Source organism: Martes martes (assembly GCF_963455335.1).
Source record: "Martes martes genome assembly, chromosome: 7".
Lineage (NCBI taxonomy): Eukaryota > Metazoa > Chordata > Mammalia > Carnivora > Mustelidae > Martes > Martes martes.
Genome location: NC_137894.1, coordinates 144,102,057 through 144,113,718, shown reverse-complemented (window position 1 = coordinate 144,113,718; position 11,662 = coordinate 144,102,057). Strand labels below are relative to the sequence as shown.

General features: G+C 65.7%; 1 protein-coding gene across 3 annotated transcripts in view; it reads left to right on the top strand.

The window, feature by feature from the left end:
• The first annotated feature begins 609 nt into the window (after positions 1-609).
• Positions 610-11,662, top strand: part of BRF1 (BRF1 general transcription factor IIIB subunit) — a 45,094-nt gene continuing 34,041 nt past the window's right edge. For 2 of the 3 annotated variants that reach the window (XM_080807650.1, XM_080807649.1), the window contains exons 1-2: positions 610-815; positions 7,893-7,973. In XM_080807650.1, the coding sequence (XP_080663776.1) occupies positions 632-815; positions 7,893-7,973 (265 nt within the window). In that variant the 5' untranslated portion in view covers positions 610-631. Of the gene's footprint in view, positions 816-7,892; positions 7,974-11,662 lie in introns of those variants that run through there. The other variant, XM_080807651.1, reaches the window with a different exon arrangement.

Sequence of the window (11,662 nt, the reverse complement as noted above, 5' to 3'; positions counted from 1 at the left end):
CCACCGCTCCGGGTCCGTCCCCGGCGGCCCGCCCCCTTCCTGGCCCCGCCCACCGCTCCGGGTCCGTCCCCGGCGGGCCCGCCCCCTTCCTGGCCCCGCCCACCGCTCCGGGTCTGTCCCCGGCGGCCCGCCCCCTTCCTGGCCCCGCCCACCGCTCCGGGTCCGTCCCCGGCGGGCCCGCCCCCTTCCTGGCCCCGCCCACCGCTCCGGGTCCGTCCCCGGCGGGCCCGCCCCCTTCCTGGCCCCGCCCACCGCTCCGGGTCCGTCCCCGGCGGCGCGCCCCACCAAGCCCCGCCCACCGCCCGGCCCCGCCCACCGCTGGCGCCTGCGCGGGGCCCGTGAGGCCTGCGGGTCGGTGGGTCTGAGGTCCGGCGGCGGCGCCGGCGTCCGGAGGTGCGGGTGCGAGTCCTCGCGGCCGCGCCGCAGCCCCGGTGCCCGTCCCCGACGCGCGGGCACGACCGTTGCGGGCGGCGCGGCCGCGGCCTGCGCGGCGAATCTGCCGCGGCGAATCGGCGGGCTCGGCGGCGGCGGCGGCGGCCTCGCGAGAGTCGGGCGGGCGGACGCGCGGGCGGGCGGGGGCCGGGGCCGGGGCCGGGGCCGGGGCGGACGGGCCCGCGCGGGCGCCGCCGTCATGACGGGCCGCGTGTGCCGCGGCTGCGGCGGCACCGACATCGAGCTGGACGCGGCGCGCGGCGACGCCGTCTGCACCGGCTGCGGGTCGGTGCTCGAGGACAACATCATCGTGTCGGAGGTGCAGTTCGTGGAGACCAGCGGCGGCGGCTCGTCGGCCGTGGGCCAGTTCGTGTCGCTGGACGGTGGGTCCGCGCGGGCGGGGGCGCGGGGGCGCGGGGGGCGGGGGGCGCGGGGGGGCGCGGGGGGGCGGGGGACACGCGCAAACGGGGCGCGCGGGGGACACCGGGGCCGCCGCGGACCCTGGCGCGCAGGTCACCAGGGGGGCGGCCCTCCCGAAGCCAGGTGGTCCCCCAGAGCCGGGCGGGAGGCCGTCCGCCACCCCAGAGCCGGGCGGGGGCTGACAACGGAACTCCCAGGAGGGACGCCGGTGACGCGGCCGTCCTGTCCCTCCAGACCTCCGCTAGCTCGGGCGCCGCGGGCGGGTGGTGGGACGGCCCGTGCCGGTCGGGAGCCCGTCCAGGGAGCACAAAGAAAAGTTCGGTAGCCCCGAGTCCCGGGAGCTGCGCGAGCCGCCCGTTGGGTCCGCGCTGCCCGGCGCCAGATGTGCTCTGGGTCCCCACCTCTGGGGCGGGCGTCTTCCCCTCGGCCGCTGCGGGTGACTTGGCCCTGGAGGGTGCTGGTGTCCGTGGTGGGTCCTGTCCTGGCTGCGGCGGGACCCTCCGCAGGACGGAGGACGGGCTGTGGAAGGCGCTGGGAGGGGACGGAGCTGCCGCAGGCCCGCGGGGCGCCCTGGGTGCACGCGGTGTCCTTTCTCCAGCCCGCGCCTCTGGGCTGCGCCGTGCACCCGGCCAGCGGGCCCTGGGAAGTCGGCTCTCAGTCGTGCAGGGCGAGTGTGCGGCCGCGGGGTCGGTGTCCGTTGCTGGCCTCTTCCTGGCCGCGTGGCGGACCTTAAGCTGTTAGTCGAGGGGAGCTCGGGCTAGATTTCCCGGGGCTTCTGTTGGGACAGTCCCGTTGCCAATCAGTGAGGCCCGTGTCTCTTTCTCGCCACCCAGCGACCTGCGAGCCTCGCGCCCAGGCTCGGGGGAGGCGCGCACTGCCGCCCCACTGAGTGTTCACGTAGCCCTGGGTTTTCGGCCGGTGAAGGTGAGGAAGTCCCGTTCTGCGCCGGGGTCCCGAGAGTCGTTACCGCGAGCGGCGGTGGAGTGGCTGCTGCGGCCTGTCCCGGGATCGCCGGCCCGTCTCCGCTGTCTTCAGTCGCGGGTGTCCCCCAGCTTCCTGTGCCGCACCTGCCTTTCCTCCCGGGTAAACCCACCAGGTCCGAGAGCGTTGCTGTCGCGCGGGCGGCGGAGTCGCTGTGCCGGCGGTTTGTCGGGGTGCTCCTGTGGATACCGAGGTGATGCCTCTCAGGGGACCAGTGGGACGCGCTCCGGCCCCTCGTGTTGTTTTGGACGAGACCGTAGCATCGGTGTTCTTGCTTCCTTGAGCGTCGGTGCCGTTCTCCAGTGGAGACGTCTGGGCCCAGAGGTTTTCTTTCCCGACGGTTCGCAGCCCCAAGTCCCGGATCTTGGACAGCGTGGGCTGTAGTTTATTCGCGGTCACCCTCTCCCCGGGGGCGGCTTGGCGGTCTGACGGTTTGGTCCATTTGCTCTAAGCCGCGGAGCTGTGGGTGCCCGTCCCTCATCCTTTGAGGTCTGCGGGGTCTCTTGTGGTGCCCCTTTTTCTGGTCCCACGCTTCCTTTCCCGTCTTCTCTTTTCTTCCCTTTGTCCGTCTTGCGGGAAGTTTACCGCTTCAGTTGAGCTGAGCAAAGAGCGGTTTGGGGTCTGCTCGGCTTCTCCCTCCCGCTCTCTGCCCATCATCTCTGACGCTGGGCGCGTGTCTTCACGCTCTTCCGGGATGACTTCCTGGGATGCCGGGGTGAGGGCTGCGCGGCACTGTGTTGTGGGTTTGTCACACGTTGTCAGACTGTCCCTCAAGTCCCTGGAAAGAGTGAGGACAGCAGGAAGGACAGACGGTTGTAGGAGCCGACACCTAGGGTGCCCTGTGCACCTGTCGACTGGCTGCTCTCCCTGCAGCTGGGGACACAGGCTGCAGGGGAGGGGGGGGCACCCCGAGAGAGTCCTGGACGTGAGCAGTGTGCTCCCGCCGGCGTGCAGTGAAGCCGGTCTCACAGCCAGGTGCCCTGGGAAGGCGCGGTCTCACAGGTGTGAAGACGCTTCCCCAGCCCAGCCCGGCTCTGTCCCAGGGCTTGTTCTCCGGGGGGCCCGCAGGGAGGGGCTGCAGATGCTGTGTGGGCTCTTAGCCCCCAGGCTGGCGGAGAGGCCGCTCCTGGGGCCGCGGCTCAGTGCCCCGCCACCCCCCGGCCCCCCGCGCCCGCTCAGGGCCGTGATCTCACAACCCGCTGCCGTGGGTTCCCCAGCTGCCAGACAGACGCGCGCGCCAGCGGGCTCCTCTGGGGTCCGCCTCCGCCCCAGCCTCACCTGGAAGCCGAGCTTGCTTCTCAGCGCTCAAGGCCTAAGGTCCCTCCTGTGGGCCCTCATCGGGGGCCCATGGTCACTGTCTTTCCGAGCATTCTTCCCCGTTCCTTGAGAACTGGGCATGGACAGTTAGCATAGGGGTGTACCTGGGACTCTGTAGATGAGACGCCAGGGCCATGGGGCCAGAAGGCCTGCCTCTGTGGGCTCCCGACGGGGCTCTTTCCGGCAAGCAGCCATTGTGGGCCAGGCCTGGCCTCTGGGGCCCGGGAGCTCTGGTCCCCGAGTCCCTGGAAGATACTCTTGGACCAGCCCAGTGTGAGGCCAGGGTCCAGTGCTGGTGGCGTGAGTGCTACTGGGGACCTGGTGGGCACGGGTGTGAGGAAGGCTGCCAGCCGAGAGGAGGGGTGCGTGTGTGAGGACGGCGCGCCGCTCGGCGTGGCCAGAGTGCCAAGTCAGTGGGCAGAGTCGGCCTGGCTGGGGGCCTTAGTGGGGTCCTGAGGCACGGTCCTGCCGCTCCCCTGGGGAGGGGCTCGGCCTGTGTGTGGCTTCCCAGCTGGGTAGGTGTGAGTGTGCTGTGCCGTGTGTCCACCCTGAGGGAGCCAGCAGCCCCTCCCCCTGGCTGTCCCCTCTGCCACTGGTGGTGCCGGCCCCGCTGTGGACCTCCCCCCGGAGTTGTCTGCACCGCTCCCCGGAGACGCGGCCTGGAGGCGGAGGGAGCTCCGGCACCGGGCCGCCTGTGGTTCCTGCTCCCCTGGGGTCCTTTGCTGTCCCCCCCGGGGAGCTCTTGCCATGGTTTCCATAGTCACAGCTTTTCACGGCTGCAGACCTCGGCTTGTCAATCACGGTGTCTATAAGCGCTGGCGTTGTCACAGACAGGAGTGGTGAAGTACTTTGCACACGTTTGTGTTGATGAACCCCCCCCCCCAGCCGTGAAACAGTGAGGAAGGTTTGCAGTCCCCAGCCCTGGACGGGGAGGGCTCCCAGGAGCGGGGCCGCCCTCGCTCGCTGGGAAAGGTCCCTCTGCCCTGGGGAACGGTGGGACCCGTGCCCGCCTGCCTGGCCGTGCCCTGCTGCCTGTGACTTAGGCCTCTGAGCACAGGGTGGTGTCCTGGCCAAAGTGCCTTTTCTCAGGAGCCGTCGGCTGAACTCGGCTCAAGGCCCAGGCTGGACAGGGCTGCTCTCTCTATGATGTCGCTGGCGGCGTTTCTCATCCGCCGCGCTGCATGCTGTATGGCTTCCAGAATCAGGGTATTAATCCCTTTGGAACAGGGTCTTTGGGCGCTGCGTCGGGTGGAAAGGGGTCTCCGCTTAGCTCCCATGTCACCCTGTGTCCATGTCCAGGCGGCGTCCCGGGACGCAGCACTGCCGTGGCCTGGTCTGGGGTCTTCTGGGAGCCCCCGAGGGGCTCGTGTCCCGGACTGCTGAGCCCACCTCCAGGGCCTCTGGGGAAGGGCTCACGCAGCAGCGACAGAGACCCTCCCTGTAAGTCGGGTTCTTAAAGGCTGTGCTCACCCGTGTTGTTGGAGTGTGTGGGCGAACAGGGGTGGTTCTGGGGTGCTGAGGCCCCGCAGCCCGGCCTTCTCTCCTCGGTGTTGAGGTACTGCTGTTGCTGGCTTTGGTCCCCGTGCTCACAGTGGCCAGGCTTGCGGTGGCCCCTTGGCTCCTGGGTCTGCAGGTGGCGGCGGCACGGGGCGTGGCACGGGGCCTTCTGCCGCCGTCCTCGAGGGGGCGGTCTTGGCCCGGTTGTCCCGTCCTCCAGCCACCCCACCGGTGGGCTTTTGTTGCAGGCACCGTTGGCGAAGATTTCTGGTGTGTTTAGAAGTGGCGGGACTAGACCGAAGGGGTCTGACGGCCGGGCGTACCCCGCCTTGGCCCTGCTGACCGTAGGCAGTCGTGCCGCTTTCCGTTTCAGAGCCCCTTGGCCTCCGGCCTTACCGGGAGACCCGCCAGACACACACTTTTTGTACCACGCGCGCGCGCGTTCCAGATTTGGTCTCCTGTAACCCAGCCCCGGTGGGTGTGGTCTGCTGGGTGCCAGACTCTGCCTCGGGGTGGCCAGCAGGCTTGCCGGGGGCACTGAGTCTGGAGGGGACCGGACCCCAGTGTGTCCTGAGAGCACCTGATGCCCTGAGGCTACGCTGGGGACCTCCGGGAGCACGGGGCAGGGGTGTGTGTGTGCGCGCGCGCCCGTGTGCCCGTGCACCGGCCCCGTGTGCCAACGGGTCAGGAGACCGTGGCGGGACGGAGCCGTGCGGGACACGGTGGCCGGTCCTCCGGGAGAGGCGGGGAAGGACAGCACGGGAACAGCAAGTAGGAGTCTGGGAAGAGCGGGAGGGGGTGGCCTCTGGCGGTTCTGCGGGATCCCGAGGAGGAGGGAGATGGTACGTAATACTCAACCAGAGTGAAGTCCCGCTCTCCTTTGTTTTTAATTTTAAAGATTTGGTTTATTTGAGAGGGAGAGCACGGGGGAGAGGGAAAAGCGGGGATCCCGAGTAGCGTCAGGTAGCATCTCGGTGGGGTCTGCCTGGCCGCCTTCTGCGTCTGAGTGGGGAGTGGGGCGGGGCCGGGGGGCGGGCGAGACAGCCTGGTTCGGGCTCCTGCAGGCGGGGCTTTGCAGGGTTCACGGCATTTCAGTGTCCTTTTCTCCGCTTTTTCTAAAGGCTGTATTTATCTGAGAGAGGAAAGAGGGAGAGAGAGAGTGTGTGAGCACCAGCAGGTGGGGAGGCAGAGGCAGAGGGGGAGCCCAAGGTGGGGCTCGATCCCAGGACCCCGAGACCGTGACCTGAGCCGAAGGCAGAGGCTTAACCCACTGAGCCCCCCAGGTGCCCCTGCTATCCTTCTTCTAACACAGTCGTCCGATTGTTTATTAAAAGTGCGTTTTAATTGCAACAACATGGTGATTTTTCTCTTTTCGTAATTTAAAAGTTGGGGAGGTGCTGGAGACACACAGGCCAAGATGTGGCTGCCGCGGCCAGGTGCTTTGAGTGCGTGGGCCTTCCTCAGTGGTTCCCGTGTGAAAAGATTGCAAATGTAGAGATCCCCAGGTTGGAAGAAGCCACCATCACCGAAACTGGAGGGTAGGAGATGCAGAGCCCTGACCTCAGCCCCGCAGCCCAGGGTCGGGCTCTAGGGGGCTGGCAGGTGGTTTGCCGGTGGTTTGGGAAGCCCCTTGGTGCCTGTCCGGGTGGTTGCATATCCTCTGGGACCTGCAGCTCTCCAGCCCCCAAAAGGCCAGCCTGACCCTCTCCAGGCCCTTGAGGACTCACTGCTGGTCCCTGTCCCTCCCCGTCCTGTGTGACCAGCTTCTTGAGGACAGGACGTCTGCGGCGGTGCTCTGCTGGGGCAGCAGTAGAAACCAGAGCTCTGGGTGGCAGCAAACCCATCCCCAGGTGGTGAGTGACCCCTGTCCTGGGCACCACGCTCTGCCGGACGGGGCCACTGGGAGGGTCCTGAGGCTTTGGTAACTACGGTAACCACGCAGGAGGTGGCTGAGGACGCTGCCCGGCCAGGGTCTCGCCCCCCCAAGGCCCCTCTGCCCTGCCGTGGGGGTGGGAGTGCCGGGCCCCGGGCCGCAGGCTCCTGGCTCTGCTCCAGCCCAGCCCGGCCCAGCCCGTGGCCCGACAAAGCCCACCTGTTGCTCGTTTCCGTGTTCTCTTGTCTTGTCTCTTCTCCTTGCCGACTGGACTCAGAAGTGTCTTGCTGAGAGCGTTAAGGAATCTGTGGGTGCTGCTTTGGGGTTTGGTTGGGGTCCCAGGTGTGCTGGGCATCATGCTTGTTTGGCACTGTCCATGCTGCTGGCTGCCCGTGGGTGACCCGGAGGTCTCTGCTGGCCACAGACATGGGTCATGTGCTTTCCCTGGGGGCCTGTGTTCGGACACAATCTGGGTTCCCAGTCCTCCCAGGTCGGAGTTTCCTTTCATTGTCACATGTGTCCTGGTCCGTCCTGCAGGCCCGACATCCTGCAGCTGAGGCTGTGAGGTGTCCCCTAAGTGCAGAAGCTTCTCATCCTTCCGTGTGCACTTGCTCACACGCGCACTGGCCTGTCGGATGGGCAGCATCCCCGCTCTGCTGCCTCTCCTTGGCCACCCGATGGTGGGGCGTTGAAGTCTGGCAGGCCATCCAGACGGCCACCTGGCTGTTCTCAGAGTGTAATGGCGGAAGTCCCAGCCCCAGGGCCATGCAGAGCGGAGTGCATGGCCCGTCCTGGGGCATCTCGGCATCCAAGGCAGAGTGCCTGGAGGCCTGGCTATGGCCACTCACTGGGACCAGGGCCCCCTAGGCTGCCGTTCTGTGTGGGCCGCGCACGGGTGGGTGGAGGAGCGCCTCCTGTGGGCCGGCTGGCTCATAGGCTCTGGACCACAGAGGCCCACAGTCCTATGCCTGGGGGGACGGGTGCAATGACCGGCGGCCTCGGGCAGGTGTAACTCCTGTGCGAGGGCTGATGCGGGGCACGCGGAGGGCCCTGGGGCGGGGGTGCTGTAGTCTGCGGGTGAGCCGTGCTCTCTCCAGCTGCCGTGGGGCAGCGTGTGCTCTGGAACACGTTAGAGAATGCGGGTGGACGTGGCCCTGTGCCATGGCTCAAGGTCAGGGCCACACGCGTACTGGCATGCCTGAGGGTGGGGAGGTTTGCCAGTTGCTGAGAGTGGCAGGGGAGGCCCCGGTTCTCCGGCCGTGAACGCTGATCCCACAGTGTCCTTGCTTCAGAAGCGCCCCGCGCCGTGAGGGTCGGCTGGCGTGGTTCTTTCTGCCGGGTTCTGACTCATCTGTCTGGTCTGTTTTTCTAGGTGCTGGCAAAACCCCAACGCTGGGCGGCGGCTTCCACGTGAACCTGGGAAAGGAGTCCAGAGCGCAGACCCTGCAGAACGGTATTCCCGTGGCGGGCGTTCGGGAGGAGGGCGGGTTTTGGGGGGAAGGGCAGAGTGGGCGGCCTGCCGTGGCCCTGGCTAGTGCTCTCTGAAGCGCGTCGAGCAGGAGCGTCTTACTCCCGGCTTCTGGGGACGCGTCCAGTCTCGCGCCAGTCAGTAGGACGTTAGCTGTGGTCAGCTCGGGCAGAGACGCGTTCTGCCAGGCCCTCTTGGATGTTTGCGTGAGGACTCTCAGGAACGTGAGGGTACAGCAGAGTGCCTCCTGCTGCCGCGTCCCTGTGTTCTGTGGTCTTCGCGGGCCGACCTCGGAGACCCCGCAGCTTCTGCACAGACCCCGCGGTAAAGCATCGTGGCGCAGAGTCACACGGACTGCGGGGTTCCCGGCGCGTGCGGAAGTTTGCGCCCTGCTGTGGTCTGTTCCACGTGCGGTAGCATCGCGTCTGGGAAGTCAGTGTGCGTGCCTCAGTTAAAAACTCCTCCTTGCTAACCACGCTCACCGCCGTCTGGGCTCCCAGCCCGTCCAGTCTTCTCTGGAGGAGGGTCCGGCCCCCACGGCGCCGGCTGCTGACTGGCGGCGGGGGCTGGAGGCGGGGGTGCCCGCGGCAATTTCCTAAAACAAGACCGGAAGGACGATTTGGCACCGACGGGCTCTTCCTCTCATGAACGATTTCTCTGTGGCAGGCGATGTTGCTGGACAGCATCTGACCCACGGGACAACTTCTTCCAAAACGCGAGTCGGGCCTCCCCAACCCTGCCGCTGCGTTGTGACTCAGTGTGCGGGACAGGCTAGGTCCCCTATTGTCACCTCAGCCACCCTCATGGCCTCTCCCCGGGGAGCGGTCTCCGTGTCAGGAACGCACCTTCTCTGCTCGCCCACAAGAAGCCGCGCCGCCGCCTGTCAAGATCAATTGAGAGACTGTGGCCGTTCAGTCCCGTCCTCCGGCCCCGCTTCTGGCTCTGGTCCTCTCGCTGTTTCCACCACATCTGCAGGGACTCGGACCCTCACCGTCACCCACGAGAGCTGGAATCCACTTCCTCCGAACCCCTGTGGATAGTCTGACTCTTCCCACACGTCATGGATGTTCTTTTTTTTTTTTTTTTTTAAAAGATTTTTATTTATTTATTTGACAGATAGAGATCACAACTAGGCAGAGAGGCAGGCAGAGAGAGAGGAGGAAACAAGGCTCCCTGCTGAGAAGAGCCTGATGCGGGGCTTGATCCCAGGACCCTGGGATCATGACCTGAGCCGAAGGCAGAGGCTTTAACCCACTGAGCCACCCAGGCGCCCCATTATGGATGTTCTTGATGGCATCTGGAACGGAGAATCCTTTTCAGGACGTTTCCATAGACTTGGCCCCGATCCGTCAGAGGAATCACTATTACGGCTGCTACAGCCTTAGGACCGGCATTTCTTGATAATAAGACTTAAAAATCAAAATGGTTTCTTGATCTGTAGGCTGGCTGTCGTGGCAGCAGGCGTGAACACAACATTAATCTCATCGTCCATCTCCGTCCAGGCTCTTGGGCACCCAGGGGCCCTGCCAGTGAACACTAATGTTTGTTGGACTTTTTAAAAAAGATTTTATTTATTTATTTGAGAGAAAAAGCATACGCAGGAGGAGCAGCAGAGGGAGAGGGAGAAGCAGATCCCGCTGAGCCGGGAGCCCGATGTGGGGCTCGATCCCAGAACTGTGGGATCATGACGTGAGCCGAAGGCAGAGGCTTAACGGACGGAGCCACCCAGGCGCCCCCGAGCAGTAGTTTTGGCTGGAGATCTCTTGTTTTCTGAGCAGCAGGTCTCAACAGCGGGCTGGAAATATTCAGTAAACCGTGTCGTCGGGGCTTTGTGGTTCCGCTCACGGAGCGCGGGCAGAGTAGAGGCAGGAGGACTGTAGGGGCCCAGAGGTTCAGGAGGGTCAGTGAGCGCGGCCTCCACTCCAACTCACCAGCTGCGTCGCCGCTACCAGGAGGCCCAGCCCGGCCTGCGAAGCCTCGACGACGGGCACTGGGCTCGCCTCTCCAGCTGCGGAAGTCCTAGATGGGCCCTGGACAGCCCGCTCTTCCGGAGAACGCGCTCGGCCTCCCCATCGGCGCCGCGGGCTCCCCTCGCACGGGTTCCTTACGGAGCGGCCGCTCGCCTTAAGCCTCCCGCGCCCGCGTGGGCCGCCTGCAGTCTCTCCCTGTGCAGGCTCGTCCCCTCTCTGCCTCCAGGGGACCGAAGAGTCTGGGCCTGGCTCCGGACCAGGCTTTGGCGGGAGGGACTGTCGTGGCCGGTTTGATCCCTCCGGACCACTCAGCCTTTCTCCGGCCGGCGCGAAGGCCGTCTCGCTTTCTTACCATCCCTGTGTTCGCCGGAGCGGCACTTTTAATTTCCTTCGAGAACTTTTCCTTTGCATCCACGGCCGGGCTCACTGTCTGGTGTCAGAGGCCAAGCTGTCGGCCCCTCTCGCCGTCCACGTGCCTTCCTCGCCACACTCGCTTCCAGCTTTGATGTAAAGCGAGAGACGGCGGCGCTTCCTTTCCCCGGACACCACTTAGCGACCAGCGCAGGCTTATCTGACTGGCCGAATTCCAACATTGTTGTGTCTCAGGGACCAGGGAGGCCCGAGGAGAGGGGGAGGAGGGGAACGGCTGGTGGGGGGAGCCGTCAGGACACACACGACATTGATGAAGTTCATGGTCTTCCGTGGGCGTGGTTCGCCGCGGCCAGAAGCCATTACAACAGCAACATCGAAGATCCCGGGCCACAGATGACCGTAATGGCTCAAACAATAAGAAAAGGTTTGACATGTTGGGAGAATTACCAGAGTGTGACCCAGAGACATGTGAGCAAGTGTGGTTGGAAAAATGGTGCCCACAGAGGTGCTGGCAGCAGGGGTGCCAGGAGCCTTCCGTGGGTGAGGAGCGCAGTGTCTCTGCAGGACGAGACGTCCGCCTGCTGGGAAGGCGGCTGGGCAAGCTTCATGCTCAGGGACCTCCGCCCCTGTGGGTGCATGTGGGACCCGCTCCGGCCACGGCCCGATTGTGTGGTCAGCACCTTGGACGTGTGCTCCTTCCTTCGCGGCCGTGGTTTGCTCTTAGCGGTGAGGCCGTGTGCAGGATTTCCATCCTTTGAAACGGTGGATGCTTTACAGCCCGGCACGTGGTCACGTCTGGTCCCCAGGACCCGTGAAAGGAGGGTTTTTCTGCACACGTGTGTGCGTGTCCCTCAGGCCAGGCTCCTCGCGATGCTTGCTGAGTTCGGTTTGGCTCGTTCTGTCCCCTGAGGGCACATGAAGACCCCCACAGTGACGGTGGGTCCCCCTGTAGCGTTGTTGGGCTTCTGTCTGACCAGGCGAGCACAGACGGGACTTGTTCCTGGCGGGCAGCCCGACCCTCTGGTGCACAAGGAGCGCTTGCCCTCGACCCCGTGGTGCTGTCCCAGCTCCGCCCACTTCCTTCCCGCTGGTGCGGCCACACCAGGCGCTTCCTCCTCGGCGGACCTGAAGGTCTCCTGTGTGTGCAGGACGTTCCCCGGTGCAGAGCGTCTGCTCCTACAAGCCGGTGCGCCGTGTCCACCGGTCTCGCGCGTGCATCCGAGCCCGCACCGTCCTAAGAGTGGCCTCGGTGCCCCCACACGTGGTGGGAAGACCGCAGAAGCAGTCCGTCCCGTGAGGAGTACTGACCCCTTGGCTCAGTAGTGAAGCTGA